Below are 25,375 nucleotides of genomic sequence, written 5' to 3' on the forward strand. Positions count from 1 at the left end.
CTATGTAGTTTTTTTTATTTTTATTTTTATTTTATTTTTTGTATATATGAAAGACTGGTGTGCAAACAATTTCATTCTACTCGCGCTATCAGTCTTAGAAAAACATTCCAATCAACTTGGAGAATAATTGTGCAAAAGAACAAGCGCACAACCATTAGATAATCGCCATTACCATTTTTGAATTTTCGCATAAGTCAAGATTTATAAATAGAAAAATTTAAATCCTGTCTTAAAGCCCAAATCCAGCTATAAATCACGCATACAAACACTCAAGACTCTTTTATCTCCTCTCTGATAATATGAGGGCTGTCCTTCGAGCCTTTTGTAACAGATCGACAAATTGCACAATATTTAGATTCTTGAGGTGCAACCTGTATTCCCAAAGCATATTGTTGATGCACACCTCAACAAGTTCATGTTCCTCATTGTCGTCATAACAATCCAAGGCTGTGTCCATGAATCTTGCGGATGAATTCCACCACGCCTTCATTCACATTTTGCTTGGTGTTATTACAAAGACTGACAAATGTTATCCTCCCCTCTTCCGGAAAGAACTTACTGCAGAAACCGTCTACCATCTCATCCCAAGTCCTGATAGAACCTAGTGGGAGCCTTCGAACAATAGATTGCTAGTTATTGGCGGTAGAGCCAATCTCCTTATCAGACACAACATTTTCCTTCTGCTTGCTTATAGTCTTTCAGTTGCTTGACTGACTCAACAAGCTCTAGCTGTTCTCGCTGCATGGTCTGCAACATCTGGTATTGGTGCGCGGGAAGAGGCGTCATTGCTCTCTCTTGATGCTCTTTGACTTTGGAGGCATTGTTGGACACGGTGATGAAGAGGTATTAGGATTATTTGATTTAAGATGTACAGAGCAGAGAATTAAGGAAGAAGAAAAAAGAGCAAAAGAGAAACAAAATTCAAAGCTCTTCGTAAGCCCCCACTTTTACTTCTTGGTTTCTCTAGCTTATCTGGGCACAGTCTATTATCCTCGTTTTTTGCATCTTGCTCTGTCCCCGAGGTGCTAGACCGTTTGACCCTGATCCCGGAGTTTGATGGTGACCACGCTACAGAACCGTAGGACCTGTCCTTTCATGAATCTTTGTTAAGGCCGCTGAACCATGGCCAAAGTTAGTTCTGAACTTGCCTTGATTGCTTTGCTTGAGGAAGACGCTTGGGCTGATAAGGACTGGATCTGGGATCTTGCTTGAATTTGTGTGCAAGCGGGACACCCACCTGCCGCTGGAACTGCGGATATGTGAGTAGGCGATGCAAGAAAAACCACTTTAGGCCTCTCTCTTAGGTCTGTGACTCTCTGGGTTGTTCCGACTTTCGATACTTGAATCTGATGCTATGTATGGGCTCAGCCGAATTAGCCCTCAACAGCCTCCAAGAACACAACCATCTATCAACTACATTTCTTCAAGTCTCAGTGCCATGAAATTTACTAAAATCAATAGATGGGTGGATCTCAACCAAACTGTCACAAGAAGAAAAGTCTCCGAACACCAGAAACTTGGAATAATGTTATTTGATTTATAACTCGATTTCTACACGAACTAGTCTTTTTATATAAGAATAACAAAATTCAACTCCAGAAAACAGCAAACAAATAACTTCATTGTTATAATTAAACAAAGATATAAAGAAAATTTACTCGTATGAGTAAATAAATTTGTAAACAAGGACAAAGATGGTGTACACAGACCATCATTTAAGACAATTAGCAAGATACTTATCATATGACAACTGCCTCAAATCTTGATTTTCATTTAACCATATTAACTTTTTAAAATATGTCATTGAATCTTCTTGTTTTCAGTCTCTCTCTCTCTCTTGAGATCCAACAAAAAAAGAGCCAAAATAGTATTTTCCAATTCCCCTTACTCCAGTCTTTTCCAAACTGCCAAGGCAAAAGGAATTATCATGCAAGCATAAAGAACAAAAATACATAAAAATAAAAACTCATTCAAACATTTTCACAAACAATATAAATGCACTCATTGATGATCTTGAATCTTCAATTAAGAACTAAAATTCCAAACAATAAAAATAACATTCTCAAATTCCTTAGCTACTTCATCAACTATAAAACCCAATGGAAATATAATCAATATTAATCCAACTAAAAAATTGCACATGGATGAATTTATTTATTTAAAAAAAAAAAAAAAAAAAAAAAAAATGCCATGAAATTTACTAAAATCAATAGATGGGTGGATCTTAACCAAACTATCACAACAAGAAAAGTCTCCGAACACCAGAAACTTGGAATAATGTATTTGATTTATAACTCGATTTATACCCGAACTAGTCTTTTTATATAAGAATAACAAAATTCAACTCCAGAAGACAGCAAACAAATAACTTCATTGTTATAATTAAACAAAGATATAAAGAAAATTTACTTGTATGAGTAAATAAATTTGTAAACAAGGACAAAGATGGTGTACACAGACCATCATTTAAGACAATTAGCAAGATACTTATCGTATGACAACTGCCTCAAATCTTGATTTTCATTTAACCATATTAAATTTTTAAAAGATGTCATTGAATCTTCTTGTTTTCAGTCTCTCTCTCTTGAGATCCAACGAAAAAAGAGCCAAAATAGTTTTTTCCAATTCCCCTTACTCCAAAGTCTTTTCCAAACTGCAAAAGCAAAAGGAATTATCATGCAAGCCTTAGAAAAATCACGAATAAAGAACAAAAATACATAAAAATAAAAACTCATTCAGGCATTTTCACAAACAATATATATGCACTCATTGATGATCTTGAATCTTCAATTAAGAACTAAAATTCCAAACAATAAAAATAACATTCTCAAATTCCTTAGCTACTTCATCAACTATAAAACCCAATGGCAATATCATCAATATTAATCCAACTAAAAAATTGCACATGGATGAATTTATTTATTTATTTAAAAAAAAAAAAAAACCTTCAATGTTGAAACAAATCAGAGAGTGGGTAAGGGAGATTGCAGAAATATTAATCTGCCCCAAAAAATCTCTTTATGGATGACTATCAATGTATAATTTCCTCGAATCTAAACTGTAAGAGTTAACCAAAAAAATCATTAGTGCAAACTGCAAAATATCAATGGCAGTAAAAGCAAAGAAAAAAAAAACTAAATGAGAATTCTTCAAGATGCAGAAACTTCCACTCCCCTTGTCTCTCTCCCTAAAATTTTTACAGAGAAAAAAAAAATTTAACAAATGGTACTGATCTCATAGCGTGAATGCACACAATTTACTAAAAAACCAATCTCAGTTTACTCAAAAACCAACAAATGGTACCAATCTCAAAAACCAACAAAATTTACTCAAAGCATTAATAGCAAATACACACAATCAGAGAACTAGGTTTTCAGTTTTCACATAGATAAAAGAAGGAACACTGATCAACCATAAATAGGATGCAAAAATAGGTTTGAACCATCTACATTAGCAAAATTTCTTATTAGAGCAGTGTAATAAGTGAAGCTTGAGAATTTATTTCCTATCTGAATCATATTCTTAACTTGCCTAAGGTTTTATACTAAGCTTCTTGAAAGTGATGAAGAAAAACTAAAAGACAACTGGACTATACTTGTTAAGTGACCAAACCAACTGTACGGCAAGAAAGAAAAGAAAAGAAATTAGGATTAGACTTATAACAGGAAGGATGTTGGAGTTGGTCATTACCATTGGATGAAGAGGGAAATATTTCATTTTTTTCACATTAAATAAATGCTTAGTCATCATCAAACTCGTCATCACACTCGTCATCACACTCATCACGGCTTCTCTTTGAATTGACATATCCATGATGGAAACCATCCCAACCTTCAAAAGTAATGACACGGCTACTGCTGCAGAATTGTGCATTTGCTTGGTTTAACTCTTCCATCAGTTCCATGTCTTGCTCATATACCAAACTGACCCCACATCGCTTCACAGGACTTGATGGAATATCGAGATCGGACACATATTCAAATACAACCTCAATCTCACTGCATTCACCATTCCCAACAGTACTAAACCAATCATCACGAGACAAATACAATAACCAAACGTGGTTCTCAATCTGCTTGGATTCACTATTCCCAACAGTACTAAACCAATCATTATGAAACAAATACAAATACGTATAATCCACGTCGTTCACCCCACATCCCCCAAACTTTAAATTTTTAAAGACATATTGACTGTCAGGCATATCACCAATGGCTTTAACACAGGCTCTATATTCACCAGTGAAATATGCTTTTTCATTGAAAAGAGCACATAGAGTGAATCCCATCCACCTACTATCACACCACTTTGGAGGCAACACTACGCTTATTGAGTTCCCCCTACTTTGATGAGTGAACCACCGCGGAACTAAACATCCGGGAATAATGATCTGAAATTCAATTTTAGATCCATCCTCTTTTCTTTTGGTAGCAGTTTCATATCCAGTTTTTTCACAAAAGAGTCCCTGTACCCCAAAAACAAAGAAACAAAAATGATATTCCATTTAACAAGTGACGAGAAATAGTCAAAGAGAGAGAAAGAAGAGATTACCTGTAGGTGACGCTTCAATATTGTAAATGCCACTCCACCACTGCTCTCATCATACCCACGAAAAAATGGGGAAGAATAAGGTCGTGGCAAACTGCTTTGACTAAGCAGTCCTGGTGATGGTTCTAGCGAACAACAGCCTACCATATTTATATATCTCATGGTTGATGGAAGTTCTGGCACTGATCGAAGCTTCTTGCAGCCGGACAAATTAGGAGTTTCAAGTTTTGAAAGTTGACTGAAGATTGCAGGCAGAGTGACAAAATTGTTCCAACTTAGAGACCGTTTGGCTTGGGTGGAAAAGCTGAACGCGTTTGCGTTTCAGCTTCTTCTTCTTTTTCTTCTTTTTTTTTTTTTTTTTTTTTTTTTACGGGTTTCAGTCTTTTTTACTGTTTATGTACTGTAATGCGTTTCAGCTTCTTCTTCTTTTTCTTCTTTTTTTTTTTTTTTTTTTTTTTTTACGGGTTTCAGTCTTTTTTACTGTTTATGTACTGTAGCGGATACTGTTCAATGAACAGTAGCCGCAAAGTTTGACTTTCAACCAAATTTTACTGTTCACGGACCCACAATTTTCACTTTTCAGTAACTTTTTCATTAAAAATGGGTCCCACGGTACTATTCACACATTTAAAAATTATTTTGCTACAGTGTTTTCAATTTTCAGTTTTCAGTTTTCAGCTGTATCCAAACAGGCCCTTAGTGATAAATATTTTAAAGAGGACAAGCAGCCTATACCATTAAGTTCTATTTCTTCAAGTTGAGAAATCCCATCCAATGCAAGTGTTTCCAAACACTTTATTTTCCATAAGTTCTCTGGCAGGTTGGCAAGTTTTGAGCATCCGGATAGATAGAATAATTTAAGAGACCTCAAACTATCCATGTTGCTTGGAAGGCATTCGAGATCTTTGCAGCCTATTAGACCTAGACTTTCAAGCGAAGTCAAACACTCGATTGATGAGCTGTCAAATAGATGGGTGTAACCCAACCAAATTAGTGCACCCAAACATGTCTAGTACCTCAAGTCCCGTAGGCTCTGAAAAGCTGGGAAGATTAGTAAGAGATCTGCAGCCACTCAGATATAAACTTTTAAGTTTGCTGAGTTGTCCAATAGATGGGTGTAACCTAACCAAATTAGTGCACCATTCCAGACCTAGTACCTCAAGTCCTGTAGCCTCTGAAAAGCTGGGAAGATTAGTAAGAGATTTGCAGTCACTCAGATATAAACTTTTAAGCTTGCTGAGCTGTCCAATAGATGGGTGTAACCCAACCAAATTAGTGCACCCATCCAGGCGTAGTACCTTAAGTCCCGTAGCCTCTGAAAAGCTGGGAAGATTAGTAAGAGATTTGCAGTAACGCAGATTTAAACTTTCAAGCTTGCTGAGCTGTCCAATAGATGGGTGTAACCCAACCAAATTAGTGCACCCATCCAGGAGTAGTACCTCAAGTCCCGTAGCCTCTGAAAAGCTGGGAAGATTAGTAAGAGATTTGCAGTCACTCAGATTTAAACTTACAAGATTGCTGCGTTGTCCAATAGATGGGTGTAACCCAACCAAATTAGTGCACCCATCCAGGCGTAGTACCTCAAGTCCCGTAGCCTCTGAAAAGTTGGGAAGATTAGTAAGAGATTTGCAGTCACTCAGATTTAAACTTACAAGATTGCTGCGTTGTCCAATAGATGGGTGTAACCCAACCAAATTAGTGCACCCATCCAGGCGTAGTACCTCAAGTCTCGTAGCCTCTAAAAAGCTGGGAAGATTAGTAAGAGATTTGCAGCCACTCAGATATAAACTTTTAAGTTTGTTGAGTTGTCCAATAGATGGGTGTAACCTAACCAAATTAGTGCACCATTCCAGGCCTAGTACCTCAAGTTCCGTAGCCTCTGAAAAGCTGGGAAGATTAGTAAGAGATTTGCAGTCACTCAGATTTAAACTTACAAGATTGCTGAGCTATCCAATAGATGGGTGTAACCCAACCAAATTAGTGCACCCAAACAGGTCTAGTATCTTAAGTCTCGTAGCCTCTGAAAAGCTGGGAAGATTAGTAAGAGATTTGCAGTCATACAGATATAAACTTTTAAGCTTGCTAAGCTGTCCAATAGATGGGTGTAACCCAACCAAATTAGTGCACCCATCCAGGCGTAGTACCTCAAGTCCCGTAGCCTCTGAAAAGCTGGGAAGATTAGTAAGAGATTTGCAGCCACTCAGATATAAACTTTTAAGTTTGTTGAGTTGTCCAATAGATGGGTGTAACCTAACCAAATTAGTGCACCATTCCAGGCCTAGTACCTTAAGTCCTGTAGCCTCTGAAAAGCTGGGAAGATTAGTAAGAGATTTGCAGTCACTCAGATTTAAACTTACAAGATTGCTGAGCTGTCCAATAGATGGGTGTAACCCAACCAAATTAGTGCACCCAAATAGGTCTAGTACCTCAAGTCCTGTAGCCTCTGAAAAGCTGGGAAGATTAGTAAGAGATTTGCAGCCACTCAGATATAAACTTTTAAGTTTGCTGAGTTGTCCAATAGATGGGTGTAACCTAACCAAATTAGTGCACCATTCCAGGCCTAGTACCTCAAGTCCCGTAGCCTTTGAAAAGTCAGGTGTCCAAATAAGGTTGTTGGAGTGGGAAAGATTGATGGACTTTAACTTTCCTAAACACTGTTAAAAAGAAGAAAAAAAAACTATTAAACATAGAATTTAGTTTAATAAGTAAAGAATTCTTTGAAATTGAAACAACCTTATTAATGAAAGGAGGAAGCTCAAATACACCGGCACTCTATTGTAGTTACACTTAAAAAAGAAAAGAGAAATAACAAATAATAGAAAGGCAGTTAAAAGAACCAAATTACCTTTGCTCCTTTCCAAAGATCTTCACATTTGCTATACTTCAAGTCAAGTTCAACAAGTTCCTTTGGTTGGAAACTAGATGGCAAACATTTTAACGAACAATAATTCCATGAAAGATGTCTTAGGCCATTAGGAACACGATTGAGAGCATTTGGGATGTCAAACCCAGCAATTATTAGCAATCTAAGACTAGTCATCTTTGAAAAAACTTCAGGAAATTCTTCAAAGTTGAAATCTGCTTTCCTTTCCTTGATGACTATGGCTTGAATTGCATTTGTTGCCTATGATTTCAAAAGCAAACACTTGAAATTTTACACAAGCAAATGATAAAAATTAACAACATTAGAATTACTATAGTAAAGCCTTCAAATGATAAAAATGTCTAAAACATTTACAAAACTAAAATAACCATGTAAATATGGAGGTTACTATGGTTTTTTATTTTATTTTATAATTATTTCTCATCTCTCTCTCTCTCGGTTGCTTCCCAACCCAGACCGTCCAATCACCACCGCAACCCAACACCATAACCCATTACAAAATTTGATCAAACCCAATGGCAGCTCAAACCCATCAACCCAATCCCAAAATCAAATCCAATCGGTAGCACAAAAAAGCATACAACAGAGATCCAAGGTGTGGACAAACTCATAATCTCACCGTTGGTATTGGGGGGCCTTGAAATCATCGACTATGGTCGCCAATCAAATCAGGAAGGATCTGGTTGTTTGGATCATTGCAGAACTAGCTGTGGATGGATTTTGAGTTCATTTGTCGAGGTGGGGTAGGCGATGGTGATGTGAGAGTTATTTCCGTGTGGACTGTGTGTGTGTGTGTGTGTGTGTGTGTGTGTGTGTGTGTGTTGGGTTTAATGGGTTTGGAAAGGACGACCGTGTGTGAGAGAGACTAGTTTTTGTTTCAGGAGGGAAGTATGATTTGGGAGAATTAATAAATAAATAAAAATTGATAAATAAATAGCATTTAATGAAATGTAGTGTAAATAGATAATTTAATGAGGGTGTTTTTTTGAAAGAAATATGTTACGTTTACAATAATTTTACAATATTTTTATAAAAAATCACATGTGATTAGTTATTATTAGTTCAAATTTGAAACTAACACTAAGATTATTTTTTTGCTCCAACAATAACAACCAGTAACAACCTGCCACTTAGAATTTGTTGTAAAAATGTTGTAGACATATCATTTCTCTTTTTGAAAAATAGTTGTGTAAAATAAAACAAATAGGTTTTTAAGCTAAAATAGATTGTAAATTTTACACAGACTAATGTGAATGCTCTAAGAAATCGCCGTAGACAATATATTAACACGTTAAATAAACATATTTTATATTTTGTTACTTAGATACTTAGGTAACCACTTATCTATTGAAGTTTTTTTTTTTCAAGAACTAATTTATTGAACACAATTATGTCACTATACTTACTCAATCTTACTCGCTAAAATAAAATTATAGCTTCTTACCATATTGTTCTCCAATACATGAAACAAGTCCTCAACGAGCCACAACCTACTCTGCCTTCCAAGCTCTCCGCATGATTGTCGACGAACAATTTTTTCACCCATTTCTTGCAGTAGATCATGCATCCCTAATTTTTCATCGTGTCCTGTGACAGTTAAGAGAGATTTGTCCAAGAGAACACTTATACCAATTCTTGCATTAAAATCACAATTCTCTAATATACGTATTACTTCAAATTTGGGCCACCCCTTAAAGAAACATGCAATATCTAAGAATATCTCCTTCCACATTTCCTCTAGTCCATCATAACTTATTTTAAGTACATCAAATATTTCTTTTTTAGGCTCTTTTTTTAAATAGTCCAATGCACTTTGCCATTCATCTATTTTTCTTCCAATTAAAAAGGAACCCAATATAACAAGAGCTAACGGAAGGCCACCAGCATATTTTACAACTTCCTGAGAGAGCTGCCTATAACCTTCTTTGGGTTGCTCATTTTTGAAGGCTTTCAAACAAAAAAGTTTTGAGGCATCATTATTCTTTAGTCTATTAGGCTTATATATTTTAAGAACTCCATGTTGGACCAACACGTGTTCATCTCTAGTTGTTATGATGATCCGACTCCCTGATCCAAACCAATGAGGCTCTCCAGCCAAATTTTCTAATTGGTTCACGTGATTAACATCATCTAGGACAAGTAGAACTTTTTTACGACATAACCTATTCTTGATTATGTCAACTCCTTGATGAACATTCCATATATTTGCATTTATTCCCCCCTCTTTTAAGAAATTGTTTTTGTAATTGAAGCAAATCACTTTTTTCTGATTTTTCCCTAACATCGGCAATAAAACTAGAAACTTCAAATTGATCAGAATACCTCTCATAAACAGCTTTAGCAAGAGTTGTTTTTCCGATTCCCCCCATACCACAAATCCCTATCATGCAAACATTATCCTCAAAATCTAAATATGAAGGGATCAATTCTTCCATGATAGATTCTATTCCTATAAAGTTTTTGTTAATTCTTAAGAATTTTGAACTCAATTTCTTCATCATTTCTTCAACAATTTGTTGGATAAATTCTGACTCATGCCTGCAAATAAGATAGAAAATATTCATGTGATGGCCCAAACCAAATATTTTATTATTTCTCACAATGTGTTGGATGAATTCTAACTCATGCCAATGAACAAGATAGAAAATAATTGTAGGATGGTCCAAACCAATTAAAAAAAAACCACAAGAGGAAGAAAAATATTAGTCTCCTTGCTCAAACACATTTGAATTCATTTGCTCAAGTAGCGTGGATAGAACTACCCATATAAGAACAGAAGAGAATTACATGGACTAAATTCGTGGATGTAACTACCCTTAGCGGAAGCAGAAGTATAAAATAAAAAACACATGAGAGTTACGTGGTTTAGTCTTGCAGTATACATCTACAAAGAAAACCCTTAAGAGCTACATCTTTAATACATAAGTGAAGTACAAATTTTGTATTACAATGAACCCAATCAGGGGTGGAACCATAATTTTTTGTTTGGAGGAAGGGGGGCGAGACTAAACTATCATATTAATTTGCAATTCAAGAAAAACTCAAGTTACTATATATCTATATATACGCAAAAGTTACACATCAATAAAATTATCTTATATGAGAATTTTACATCCTTTCTAAACTTTGCTTGAGTGTACACGAGTTTTTCAATTTGCCATAGATATATTTAACAAATATTCAAAGAAAAAAAAGCATTTAGCATCTTCCATCAAAATTATAATTAACAGTGGTCTTTCATATAATAAAAAACCATCCATTATCATCTCCATTGTGAAATTTTAAGCAATTTCTTTTTCAATGTAAACTATCGATTAAACATTTTTAAGGTCACTTTTTGCTCTAGATTTCTAATATCTTTGAACAACCATAAGTACATAATATTCAAAGATATTAAATATAAGTATATAACAAGAAATTAAATTTTAACAAAATCACTATAAGCAACCATAAAATAATGGAGAAATTACATGTTTCCACCCTAAACTATACCCCATTTACACCTACTCCCTTGAACTACAAGATTGTATGATCGCCCCCCTTAAACTAAAACTTATGCAACACTTTATCCACTTTCTTCACCTTTCCGATTAAGTTAGATAAGAAAAACATAGTCACATGCAACTGATGTAACACTTGCTAACATGGACCCAATAATGCCACTTGAATTGACTGAAATACCCCTCATTTTTAGTAACTTAAAAAGGGGAAAGAAAAATAAAAAGACATAATAGCCAAGCACGTAGTTTAATTTCTCATTGAACCAAATTAAATAAAGAGAAGTGAATCTCTCTCCAAAATGAATCCATAAGAGTAAGTGAGAAACCAAAAACAGATTGGATCATTCTTCAAAATCCTTCTCGTTGAACCTAAATTCCCTCTCACTAAACCTAGATTGAATCTCTCTATCTCTTGCTTTGTGTATAGACTGTTGACATAATAGCTTAGCACGTAGGAACCACACACCGAACAAACTTGACACGGACCCGAACCCGATTTTCCAACCACAACCTACCGGCAACGAAGAGAGAAGCTAGTTGTACAATAACCTTAACCCAAACTCGTCAACAAGAAAGAGAAGAAGCTAGTTGTACGAACTCACAAGAACAACGTGATCAAAAGTGGTTGTTCTCCCACCATTCCAACCGTCACTACAACATGTGTTAGGTTAGGGTTTGGGTTTTAGCACCTCCTTCAATTGGCAATTATTAAGTATTTTTGTCGATTTGCTACTTGGGTGTGAGGGAATCAACCTAGAATTTTGACATTTAGGTCAAGGATTTTCATACCTAGCTGCCTATGAAGCCGAAATAGAGAGTTGAATCGAGTCTAATTTTGGCAAATTGGGATGATGTGTGTCTGAGTTTGATTTGATGTTGTAATCATGGGTTTGCTATTTGATCTCTTTGTGGCATAGTTCATTTTCTGGGTTTGTTATTAGTTTTGGGTTTGTTGTTCAACTCAGTGGGTTTGTTGTTTGATCTCTCTGTGGCATATTTCATTTTATGGGTTTGTTATTCATTCGGATTCACTGATCATCACAATCAATTTGTTATCTAATCTCCTATGGCATAGTTCATTTTCTAGGTTTTTTGTTCATCTTGTTCATTTTCCTTTCTTTCCAGCCAAACAAGATTTTAGGGGAAATTGGGAATTTGCTTTTGGTTTAAGGAGGGCATTGTGGTCATTTCAGGTGGTGTTAATGGGTTCCATGTCAACAAGTGTCACGTGACTCAAGTGCTTTTCCCTCCAACTTAACTAAGAAAGTGACGGGAGGGAGAAAAGTGCTACACAAGTTTTAGTTTAGGGGGCTGAATATGAATCCTTGTAGTTCAGGGAATAAGTGTAAAATAAGGTATAGTTTATGGTGGAAACAATTAATTTCCCATAAAATAATTTAAACTCAACCAAAGTAGAGATTTATGGTCAAAAAGAAAAAAAAATTTAATATCACTTTTACATTTAAAGGCATTGTCAAATTTTGAATAATCAGGTGGTGCCCCTACTAATAATTGCACCAATAAATTTTCATACATCAATTTTTTTATATACATATAAGTAAAATTTTTATTAATCAAATAAAAATGTGCCTCCATGTACACAATAAGAACACAAAATTCAGCATGAAATCTTTTTTCATTCATCAACTTCAAGATTTGCTCTTCTTCAAATATCAAAGGCAAGTCCAATATTTTATTTCTGACATGTGTATAAGGTTTTTTTGATAAGCTAGTGGTACCAATTGATTTAATAAATTAAAGGAAAAAGAAGAAAGAAAATTATAAACTGTAAGATAAATAAAAAGAAATTAATCTAAAATATAATTGAAAAAGGAAAAGAAGAATTTTGCACATCTCAAGATTTTAATATCATTTTTTCCTACCTACAAATAAGAAACTTTTTATTAAGGAAGAGGGATTAATTGAGTGAGAATGTGAGAGCATTTGGATGAAAGTGAGAGGCTTTTTCCTTTGGGGAATTGGGTAATTGGCTTCTATAAGAATTTTGAGATATGAGAATAAAAAGGTGGCTTCTAAAACAAGCTAATATAAAAAGCTAAGGATAAAAATTAAGGTACGATACCTTAAGTATAGTACATTGGATTCCTAAATTAAATTAAACACCTTATTGCATTCACCAATAAATACAACATTATTCTTTCCAAGAATAATTAAATGTAGTGCAACTATGTTTTTGAAATTTAATTAGAGAACTTAATGTACTGTACGGCACTACACCTAAAGTACATACAAATTTTACCTAAAAATTAAAGGCTAAACGTGTGAGGGAGGGGATTCAATTCAATAGAAAAAGTCAAAATAATAATAAAAGCAAATCAATATGTTAAGACGAAGAGAAAGCTTAAGGAAAGTGTGGTAGCTGAATTCGAGGACAGCTAGCCTCCTAGATATAAGAGAGGAGTAACAAATGAGTACATTCTTATTGCTTGAATCATTACACAGATTGTTCTATGCTTTTATAGATTTTTTTATTGGGAAAATAATATTTTTTTAAGTAAATTTTTTAACAAAATTGGACAAAAAGTCTGAATTGAATAAATTTGAAACTTAGAAGACTTAATTAAACAAAAGTAAAGGTCGAAGACTAAAATGAATTTCAGCCAAACTTAGACAGTGCAATTTGCATTTTAGCCGTAATTTTTTTATTCAATTACTGATGTGACATTTATTATTATTATTTTAGTTGACACGTATGATTCAAGTGTTTCAACAATGCACACCATTTGTCATGTAAACGTTTTCAATACATTAGTGAGTTAATGACAAGGTTCAAATTGACTATGACCCAAAAATGTAAAGATCAATATAGTATTTTCACCTAAACTTATCTTATTTTACCAAATGAACTGAATACATATAATGCGAAAATACCATTTTAGTCCCTACGTTTTAAGGTCACAGTCAATTTGATCTCTACATTTTGGTATCAATCGATGTAGTCCCTATTATTTTCAATTTATAGTCAATTTGGTCCCTACCGTTAACTCTTTAACGGAAAATGCCTACATGGCAAACGATTTGCATTGTTGGCGTATCTAATATTAGAAGTCTGTACTTTATTTAATATTTTAATATTAGATATGCCAACAATGCAAATTATTTGCCATGTAGGTATTTTCTGTTAGTGAGTTAACGGTAGGGACTAAATTAACTACAAATTGAAAATAACATGGATCAAATTGACTGCTACCAAAATGTAAGAACCAAATTGACTGTGACCCCAAAATATGAGGACCAAAATGGTGTTTTCGCCTATATATAATTTATCCATTGGTTTGGCCATTTCACAATTTAATATACAAAGTTTCAATTACTCCTTAAATCCTAAAACCATTAGGGTTTCATCTAAATTAGAGTTCTTTCACACATTCGAGACTTGTGAGCAATTTTATGGACTAGCTTGAAGAAATAACCCCTCACAATTCCAACCCAAGTGCTTGACCCATGCTGCAATGGACGCAGAGGAAGAGGAAAAAAGAAATGAAATTGAGGGATGAATTTGTCCACAAAATACAAAATCTATTAATGGTCTCATTTCAGTCCAAACTTTAAGGGTATGGATATAATAATTGAAATTTTGTGAAATCCCAAATCACAAAGAGTAAATTTTAATTTACCAAAAAAATATAATGCCGATAATAGATTGTTAAGTACAAGTTTTGTTGGCTTATTTAGTGACAAATTTTATGTACTTATTCTCTCATTTTTATGTAGTTTTGTGTGCGTAATTGTATTTGGGATAAGTTTTGTCAAAGTTGTTGGAAGTGCATCTGTGACCTACATCCTGGTTTGTAAACTGGTCTCTATTTTACCATCTGGAAAGTTACGTTATTTATTATACCAACTTATTTTACAATACACCCTACACCTCATCTCTATTCTTTAGCCATTTGTCTACAACAATTTTACAACATTTTTAAAACAAATCACAGATGGTTAGTTGTTATTGGTTTAAATTTAAAACTAACACTGAAATTACTTTTTTGCCTCAACAATAATAACCAGTAACAACCTATCACTTAGAATTTGTTATAAAAATGTTATCGACATATCATTTCTCTTTTTTTTTTAATTCTTTATTTACTATATTTTTTTTTTAATTTATTCCTTCTCTGTCATTCTTGCTGTACAAGAACCACCACAAATCTACTGACACCACCACCACCGCAGCACTACACACACCTGACCCCACCACCACCACCATCACCACCACTGACAACCCTCAAAAATCCACAATCCACCATCAACGCCAAAAAAAAAAAAAATTGAAGTGGATAGACTAGCACCAATCCACCATCAACACCAAATGCAGCAACCCACAGTCCCCACCACTGTGAGCAAAACCCAAACTCACGGCAAGCAAAACCCAGACCCACGGCCACAATCAACAAACACCCCCAACCACAAACCCAAAACAACAAACCCATCCATCATCCACCACTCACCACAAACCCATCGGAACAAATCGGAACAATCACATCACCACACCCAAATCGGAATAACCACATAACCATACCCAAATTGGAACAAATCAAAACAATCACATACCCATACCCAAACCAGAACAACTACACCCATACCACCGAACCAACCAACCAGCCACCACCACTGAAAATCTGAAGAACACCACCCTCGGACCTCAAACTCCAACCATCAACACCATAAAATAAAAACAACAACCCATGGTCCCCATCACCGTGAGCAAAACCCAGACCCACCGATCCACCACCATTAGAACACAGAACTTAGAGATGAGAGAATCGGAGATCCTAACTAAAATCACGAGGGAGAGTTTAGAGAGAAGAGAGTTTCAGAGATTGAGAGAGCAGTGCAGAGAGTTGGGAGAGAAGAGAGTTTCGGAGATTGAGAGAGACTGAGGAAGAAGGGCAGAGAGACAGAAAGTGAATAATTTTTTTTTTTTTCAGAATAAATTATTATTATTTTGTTTACAAACTCGTGAACAGTGGTTTGTAAGTACTTCCTGTTCACGGGTTCTAAAAATTTTTTTTTTTTTAAGTCCTTACTATAAAAATAAAAAAATAAAAAAATTATGTCCCTAAATAAAATAGTTCTTTTTTAATTATTGCAAAGGAGCGTACCTAAGTCTAAAGAAGAGGTCTCACTAAATATAAATAAAAAAAGGTAACATACTATTTCTAATAATATAACAAAAATTTAACAAGTATATGTTGCAATATTTCAATTCATGCATAATATGCTACATTTTTTAATAATTATTTATTTTTTTGACTTATTTTAATAACTATTTATATTATATACTTCATGATATATGAAATAAGACTGGGTGTTTATATATGAGAAATATTTGCCATAAAAATTATACCTATCTTGTAAATCCCAACCAGAGAGATTAGCCACATCTGTCAAAGTAGATCTCCATACTTCCACCTTCTCTATACTCTCCTTAGAACTTTCTTTGTATTTATCAAATGCTTCTGCAAAAGTTCCCCTCTGTTTCCGTACATCAGATGGTTCCACGTGATAAAAAATTAGAAAAACTTCCAATTTTTTTTCTTTCCTGCGGCTGCATCTAACAACATGCACTAGTTCATCCAAGCACCATGTCGAAAATGCAAAATTTGTTGAGAAAATGACAATAGCAAATCTCGATTCTTCTATAGCTTTCACGAGCTCTTGTGAGATGAATTTTCCTCTTTCAAGTTTTTCATCGTCCTTAAAGGTAAAAATGCCTTTCCTTATCAAAGCATTATATAGATGATCCGTAAAGCTTTTACGGGTGTCCTCGCCTCTAAAACCGAGAAAGACATCGTATGTCCACCAAGGTGTTGAAGAAGAAGACGGTGATGAAGTTGAGGCTCCTTGGGTGCTCATGGAAACCTGTAAATCTTGAGCTATAATATAGATCCACAAAAAAAAAAAATACGTTCAATTAAAATGAAGAGAAATATATTAAAAGGAAAGAAAATTAAGGAAAGAGAAAAGAATTTGATGTGGATTTTTCATCTCAAGGGCGAAGTGAAAGGAAAGATATAAAAGTGAGAAAATTGAGAACATACCGATCGAAACTCTCCTAAAACGACGCCTGATTTAATTCCTACTAGATAAGTTTCCTGTTTAATAATAAAGGAATGAATACTGTTCTTTCTCCGTGTGTGTCTGTAAGAGAGAAAGAGGGAGGGTGAGATGGGAGGTAGAGGGAGATGGGGGTAAGATTTACTCACAATTTCGCATCCCTTGTTCTGAGTCAAGTCAACAAGTCTTTTTTTTTTTTTCCTAGTCACATTTTCCGTTTCGGTAATTTCGCAGTGGCTTTCGCTTTAAACAATGCATCACAGCTGGCTGGTTTGTCTTTTCCCTTAGAATAATAATTTCGCATCCCCTGTTCTGAGTCAAGTCAACAAGTCTTCTTTCTTTCTTTTTTTTCTTTTTTTTTGACTGAAGTCTTCTACTTTCTAAGTTACAAATATTCGTTTATCAAAAAAAAAGTTTCAAATATTCCGTTTCGGTAATTTCGCAGTGACCAGGCTATAAACAATGCATCGCAGCTTGTTTGTCTTTTCCCTTAAAAGTGTGTTTAGTTAGAGTGAAAACAGGGACGATGAAAAATAGAGAAACAAAAATAGGATAGAAAATATTATTTTTTATTGTTTGATTGGGAAAGGAAAATAAGGGAGACAGTTTTCTCCCCTAGGCCTACTTTTTTTTATCCTCCCAAATCGGAAGGAAAATGTAGAGAGAAACGTACTGTGAAAACACTTTTACACAAATACCTAGTTGCTGACCACGTTGCTTAGAATACGTAATGCACTATTGTAATTTTTACATTATAATATGTAATACACTATTGTAAAGTTTCCCAGTTGCTGACCATTTTTTTTTACATTATAATTTTTAATGAATTTTTTAATGCAAGTATACTATTGTAATTTTTACATTATAATAATAAAAATAATAATATAAATTTATATGTATAATGTGGTAAATTTTATATTATTTAATAAGTACAAATAAATATATTTCTTACCTATTATGTAACAAGGATATAATAGTCAATTTATATAAACTACATTTTTTATCTTTCCACTTTTCTTTTCAACCAAACAGAGAAGTTTTCCACCCTCCCACTTTTCCATCCTTCCAACCAAACATACACGAGGAAAAACTAAATATTTTCTATTCTCTTATTTTTCCATCATTCCACTATTTTTTCATCCTTCCACTTTTCCACTCCTCTAACCAAACGGACCCTTAGAAAAATAATGCTTCACTGCTTGGCAAAGATCAGAGTAACTTCGTGGTGACCAACTATGAAATACCGTTTAAATTTCTTGTCTAATGGTAATAAAATACTAATATTTGCTTCTCAGCAAAAAAAAAAAAAAAAATACTAATATTTGCTATAAAATTTAAATTTCGTGTGTGTAAGAGAGAAAGAGGGAGATTTATTCATAATTTCGCATCCTATGTTTTGAGTGAAGTCAAGTGCGCATTTGGTTCCACTTTCTTCAGTCAAAATACACTTTTCCAAACCGCGTGTTTGGTAATGCATTACAAGCATGCTTTGTAGAAAATTCACTTTTCCAAATACGTGGAAAATTCACTTTTCCAAGTACCCGCTTCGTAGAAAATTCACTTTTCCAAATACAAAGAAGACGCACACAATATCATGTGGCAGGCTATAAGTTACTTATTGAATTATGTTAGTGCTAGATAATTAGACACAATTTTATACCACAACTTGCCACATAACGAGTTATGATTGACAAAAGTGCCCTCACATGACTCTTTGACGCATTTTTACTAAGCACAACTTACCAAGTGGCAAGTTACAGCACAACATTATACCCAAATTATGTGGTACTAGAAGAATTCTTACTTATAGTATAAAAGTCACTTTCTTTCTTTTTTTTCTCTTTTTTTTTTTTTTCTTTTTTTATTGGAAAAGGGATACATAAGTAGACAGAAAAGGAAAAACAATAGAGAAAGGTAAGAACAAGAGCTACAATAAGAATAAAACACAATCATTCTGGATGAGATGTTGCACCATGGGCGGGCAAACCCCTTTCCAACATTGAGAAACTTCATTCCTTTTGGCCAGGGGCAAAGCTACATGTTAGGGTGTGGGGGCCATGGCCCCCCCAAAATTTTTGAATTTTTTTTTTACTATATAAAAATATTTAATATTTTAATAATTAGCCCTCAAAAATGGGACTTGCCCCCCCCCCCCAACTATTTGAGTTGGTCCAATAATGTTCTTAAAAAAAATTGTCCAATTTGTATAGTAGTTATAGAGAACATATTGTTTCTGAAATTTATTTTTTATGATAAAATGTGTTATCATATTTTTTTAAAGTTTTGGATAATTTATGTCTTTGAACACTTCATTAATTCAATTGAAATTTTTTTACTTACAACGGTAGACAATTTGGTAACTTATATTGAAAATGAAAATTGTAAGGATTTCACTATGGAAAATGGTGAAAGATTAATTTAATTCTATGAAACATTTAATTTTAAGGATTCATTATGAAAGATACTAATTTTTTGTGTGTGTATAAAATTTTGTATAGACTAATAAATTAGCAACACAAATCAGCCCCCCCAAACAAAAATTTCTGGCTCCGCTCCTGCTTTTGGCAAATTGTGCGAGCTCGTGTGCGACTCTGTTGTAGTCCCGTTTCAAATGCTTTAACTCCCAGCTCTTAAAGGACTTAAGAAGACCAACGATTCCAAGATACAGGTGGCCCAATCCTTCATCAAATTCACTAGCAGCAATACATTAAACAATTGATAGAGCATCAGTTTCAATGATTATCTGCGCTAACCCCATTTCCCGAGCAAGAAGGATGCCACATTCAACTGCTAAAGTTTCAGTTTCTAAAGCTGAAAACTGACCTGGAAGGTAATTTGCACAAGCAGCAATTGTCATTCCTTTAGAGTCTCTAATAATCACTCTCACACTTGAATTCTTTCCATTTTCTGAGGTAGCTCTGTCCACATTTATTTTAAACACTCCAGTAGGAGGGGGATGCTAGCTACTACTATTACAGGTCTTATCTTGGCCAAAAAATGAAGAGACTCCTTTGTAATCTTGGAGGAACCTTTTAGCGAAATTCCATGTTTGATTGGGGAGTTGGCAGACTGATTCATGCATCACCGGGTTTCGATTATACCATATTGACCATGCCGTGACAAAAAAAGCTTCAAGATCTATAGCTGTCCCTTGTGCTAGAATTTCCAATGCTACATTAGAAAAATCCCACTGACTTGATGGAATATCTACTGGACACTCACGCCAACAATTCCAAACTTTCTTGGCAAACTCACACCTCAACAAGGAGTGAGATACTGATTCAGGTTCTTTCTCACAGCATGGGCAAAGCTCACTCGTATTAATTCCCCTCTTTTTTAAGTTCTCAGCAGTTGGCAGTCCATTCAAACATGCCCTCCAACCAAAAATTCCGATCTTTGAAGGGATTTTTAAGTGCCAAATTCTTTTCCATAGAGGAGCTCTACAATCCCCTGAAGAGCATTCCTCATCAACCTCCCCTATGCTCAGATTAAGGGCAATGTAATATGCGCTTTTCACTGTGAACTCCCCACTTTTTATTTCCAATCCAAATGATCTTATCTTCAGGCAAGTTGTAACTCAGGGGAATGTTGAGGATTGTGGAAGCTTCAAAAGGCAGAAACAGTGTTCTAACTAAATCTGCCTTCCACCCTCTTGTATCTTTATCAATGAGATTAGAGACCATAGGAAAGCTGTAACACCCCGACCCAATGTTATAATTAAACTATGTGTTTTAATGGTTAATTATTATTTTAAGCCACTTTTTTTCTATAATTAGTAAAAGAGTATTTAATAAGCATATTATTTTATAATACCTTTGAATAAGAATTGTAAAGATTATAAATAATTTAATGGCTAATTGTATAATAGATATATACTAAATATGTACAAAACTATATTAAGTGGTAAAGTTATGAGATATATATATATATATATATATAGTTGTTGGACTATATTAAGTGGTTAAGTTATGATATATATATATACATATATATATATATATAGTTGTAGGTGTTTTAACTAAGCATGATGCATGAGATAGTATAGTAGAAATTCCACCCGATGCAACCAATGGAAATTCAACACATGCAAGGCCAAAGTTTCATGCATGATGACAAACTCCAAAGACCAAGACTTGGCCATGCAATCACCAAGTTCCACCTCATTGCTTCCTTGACTTTTCTCAAGCAACTATAACTTCCAAGAAGCTTTTTACCTCTCCATTTCATACGGGTCCAAGCAAAATCTGAATTCCTCACACCACTTTACTCTTTTTTCTCTTAAGGAAAGAGCTAGAAAGCTCTCTTGAGTCTCCTCTCAAGTCCACAGTCCACACCTTAAAAGAAAGACAAGACTCATCTCATCTCTCATTCACACTTTCTCAAAGAAGCTAGAACAATCAAGAAACTCCCTCCCTCTCATGCCTACAGGTCCAAAACCAAAAAGAAAGAAAACTCTCTCAAGCTCTCTACCTCTAATTCCCCTCAAGAACAAGAAACTTGGTAAGGGCTAGCCACTCTCATCTTAGAATTCATGATTTCTTTAAAGAATTTTAGTAATGGTAATTGTGGTTTGTGAAATTAGGGAATCATGAACTTGTAAGTTTATATATATATATATATATATATATATGCTATTTTAGAAGCTTTGAAATTGTGTTGGTGATTTGTTGAAGGTAGCTTAGGGTTTTTACTAATTAAGGATTGTGTATGATTAAGGAAGTGAGAAAAAGTTAGGATGAGTACTATTCATGTTACTGCTGGGATTTTTGTTGTATTTAGTTTTGCTCTAAATGGTTAAATGACCATATATAAGTGTTTTCTAACATGTCTAATGAGTGCATAAAAATCCCCATAGGAAAATACCATCCTTTGATAATTGTTTGTGAATTTACAAGAAAATGTTGCAAAGCTGTCACTGTGACAGATTCTGTGTTCATGCATGATAAATTATGTATTAAATTGTATATAGTGAATTTGGATGCTACGGTTATTTTCTATGAAAGCTAAGACACATACGGTTGTTATGGAAGTGGTCTCACAGCATTGGGATCAATATAAAAACAATGATTTAATTTCTAAATTGCATAAAATTCTGTCAGGACAGATTTGAGTATGCTGTATTGTATGATTTTTAGTAAATTATGGTTTTATAATTTGACTGTGAAATTTTTATGGTATATACTGGACATTCAGAGGAGTTTCTCTGTAAAATTTCATAAAGTTTTGATGTGAATTGGTAGCCCATTTGTATTTTATAAGTTATGTATGTGCTGCTGCGACAAACAGTGAACAGTAAGGGACATGCCTAACTTTGAGGATTTAATTCTAAAGTTAGGGTGAATGATTTGAGCTATAATTTAATATGCTCATCATTTGATATATCTAAATCATAGATTAATTTTGTATAACTTGGTTTAAGATTTAGTACTCAAAGGAGGGGTTCCAAACCGTTTGACGGTTTTATTTATGGAACTGTTTTGTTGAACATGCTGTATGTTTCCTTAAGAGTGTTTATGGTAACATGACTGTGCTTAAAAGAGTTTATGTTTATGTTTACATTATTGCCCTAATCTCAAAGCACCTTTTGAAATGAAGTTAGCTCCTATGGAAATATGATATAAATATGAGAATGTCGGTTTCTCTATGATTTGGAACATCACGTTGTATGATGAACATATTTTGTGTTTGTGGAAACCTCTTTGAGGTGGGATTAGGATTTCTTTGATTATAAGAGATAAGCTTTGAGATGAATGTGTAAGTTTATGTTAAGGAGTAATTGATAGTAATAAGTTTTGATTTCGGTTTAGGTGTTACCAGTCGCCAGGTCTAAGCTCCTTTGACTTTAGGCTCTCGGTTCCTCTGCTTTCAGGTAAGGGATAAGTTATATGGGCATTTGGTAAGTCATGAGGTTATTTTAAAGTATATTATGCATTAAAATATTTTTCATTAGAGATATGGCATGTAAGCATTATCAGACAAAAATATGTTCGTAAGCTTTTGAAACTTTATATATATGATTTAAGCATATTGATGCTATTACTAATTCCACGAACATGATATTCAAAGAAAATAATGGAAATGCTATTATTGTGAAATGTAATGCAAACTATGAATTTTAGTATGATGTATAAGTATGAAATGTTTTCGGATTATGTCCTCTGGTGATCTGAACTTGGTCAGTAGGGGTTAATTACTGGCTTTTCATGGAAAAATGTTATCTGTTTGGCCATTTAAAGTAGAGGAAATGGGGTTGCCTGTAACTCTAGGTCATTTAAAGTAAAGGAAATGGGGTTGCCCGTAACTCTAATCTGAACAAGGCCTTCTCCCTAATGTGTACGGACGGCGGGGAGGAATAAAACCTTGTGGAGATGTGCCATCAGGCCTCTCAAAGAGGACAATATCATGCACACGAGGTCACCCAAATGTGATGATGCCTTCTCTGAACAGACTTATCAGATATGGACTAACCAACAAGTTAAGTATAAACAACTATATTATGTTATTAATCATGAGAGAATTATTTTGTTAAATGCATTATGAAAAGTTAGAAGCTCTCATGAAAAGAAGAAGTTTCTGATGAAAATAAAGCTGTTCATTAAAGATAAAAGTTTCTAAAGTTCTGTTATGCTATAAAGATAAGGTTTCTGAAGAAAGTACAAGTTTATGTTAAGAAGTTATCAGATATCTGTTTTCCTTTATGAAACGTTAAGTTTTATAATTATGAAAGTTATAATATTTGATAAAAAGAAGTTTATAAAGGAAAGTTTTATTATTCTTTAAGATGCTTCCAGTTTAAGACAAAGTTACCGATTATCTGATTTTAAGTTAAAATGATTATTTTGTAATGAAAATATATATGGTGACTTTGTAAGAAATGAAAGAAATTCGATCCGAAAGGTTTTGATAATATTATTCTGATAAGAAGGAGGAGAACAATTATTTTCCTACAAGGAGCGCATAAGTTATTATTATAAATAGTATAAAATACTATGCATGAAAAGATGTTCTCCTATCTAAATAATTATAAAATGAAATGAATGGATTTACATGCATCCTTATTGAATTCTCATATATCTTACCTTTACTGGGCTTCGCAGCTCACCCTATTATTTTTAAGTCAACAAGTTTTGATTTGGAGCAGAGGGAGCCTTAGTCGAGTTTTGGAAGGAGCTAGTTTTAGTTTTAAAAAGTATAGATCCCAAATTAGCAATTTAATGTTTAGCTTTGTAGTATTGTGTAATTTAGGATCTAAAGAAAGTGGTGTACCTCAAAGCATTCAGAGATGTATTATGTAAAATTTAGAATTTGAGTAAATGATGGATTATATTATTTTTTAGTACAGTATAGATGCTCTGAATGTCAAGTTAAAAAGTTACATCAAGAAGTAAAGAAACAAGAACGAATGAAAGAGAAAAGTTTTGTTAAAATTTTTGTAAAAGTTAAGTTGGTTCTTGTTAATATCAGGTTTAGGCCTGATATTATCATGCCGGTCATGGTCACAAATCCGGGTTTCGAGTTTGGGGTGTGACAGAAGCCATCAAAAGGCTGAGGTGGAGAGATAACTTTGTAAGTTGTGGGAGTAGGCATCCATTTATCCTCCCATATGTGAATCAAATTCCCATTTCCAACTCGCCATCGGGTTCCTCTCCTTATCACTTCAAGCCCATTCCTAATACTTCTCCACGTGTATGAGGGGTTTGATCCAAGCTTTACTTTAAGAACATCCCCATGGGGATAGTAGTGTGCTTTATAAATCCAAGCAACTAAGGAGTTTGAATTTGTTAATAGTCTCTAGTCCTGCTTTGCTAACATAGCCAAATTGAAGGCTTGAAGGTCTCTAAACCCCATACCACCCCTATCCTTTGATTTGCAAAGCTTCCTCCAACTGACCCATGCAATTCTCGACTCTTGTTGGCGTTGCCCCCACCAAAATCTTCCCATCATCCCTTCCATCTCATCACAAAGGGATTCCGGTAGCTGAAAACAACTCATTGTATAAGTCGGAATTGCTTGGGCAACCTCTTTGATGAGAATTTCCCTACCACCCATTGAGAGCATTTTTTTCCTTCCATCCAGCCAACTTTTTCCCTACTCGCTCTTTAATTTCTGCAAAAACTTCTGTTTTGGACTTACCAATGATAGTGGGAAGACCAAGGTATTTACCATGCCGAGAGTTCTGCATAGGACCAAGTACATTCAGCACCTCATTCTTTAAAGCTTCAGGAGTATTATGGCTAAAAACTACTGACGATTTATCAGCATTAACTTTTTGGCCAGATGTAGCCTCATATAGTTGGAGGATTTCGATAAGTTGATGGCATTCTTGATTGCTAGCTTTGCAGAACAATAAACTATCATCAGCAAAGAA

The 25,375-nt window shown here is 34.3% G+C and overlaps 1 protein-coding gene and 1 long non-coding RNA gene across 2 annotated transcripts; one reads left to right on the forward strand and one right to left on the reverse strand.

Annotated features, from left to right (window-relative positions):
• Positions 1-120: 120 nt before the first annotated feature.
• LOC112022445 (disease resistance protein TAO1-like) lies at positions 121-17,183 on the reverse strand. The gene is given in 9 exon segments (XM_065765570.1): positions 121-1,904; positions 3,691-4,465; positions 4,552-4,866; positions 5,514-7,202; positions 7,394-7,672; positions 8,877-9,644; positions 9,646-9,970; positions 16,298-16,826; positions 16,992-17,183. Coding segments are annotated over 7 exon segments (4,611 nt in total). The 5' UTR covers positions 16,807-16,826; positions 16,992-17,183; the 3' UTR covers positions 121-1,904; positions 3,691-3,739.
• Positions 17,184-21,244: 4,061 nt separating this feature from the next.
• LOC136064168 (uncharacterized) lies at positions 21,245-24,353 on the forward strand. Its single transcript, XR_010625848.1, has 2 exons — positions 21,245-21,507; positions 22,815-24,353. It is a non-coding gene; the product is annotated as an uncharacterized LOC136064168 (long non-coding RNA).
• The last annotated feature ends 1,022 nt before the right edge of the window (positions 24,354-25,375 follow it).

The sequence above is a fragment of the Quercus suber genome, unplaced genomic scaffold (genome assembly GCF_002906115.3).
Source record: "Quercus suber isolate HL8 unplaced genomic scaffold, Cork oak 2.0 scaffold_640, whole genome shotgun sequence".
Lineage (NCBI taxonomy): Eukaryota > Viridiplantae > Streptophyta > Magnoliopsida > Fagales > Fagaceae > Quercus > Quercus suber.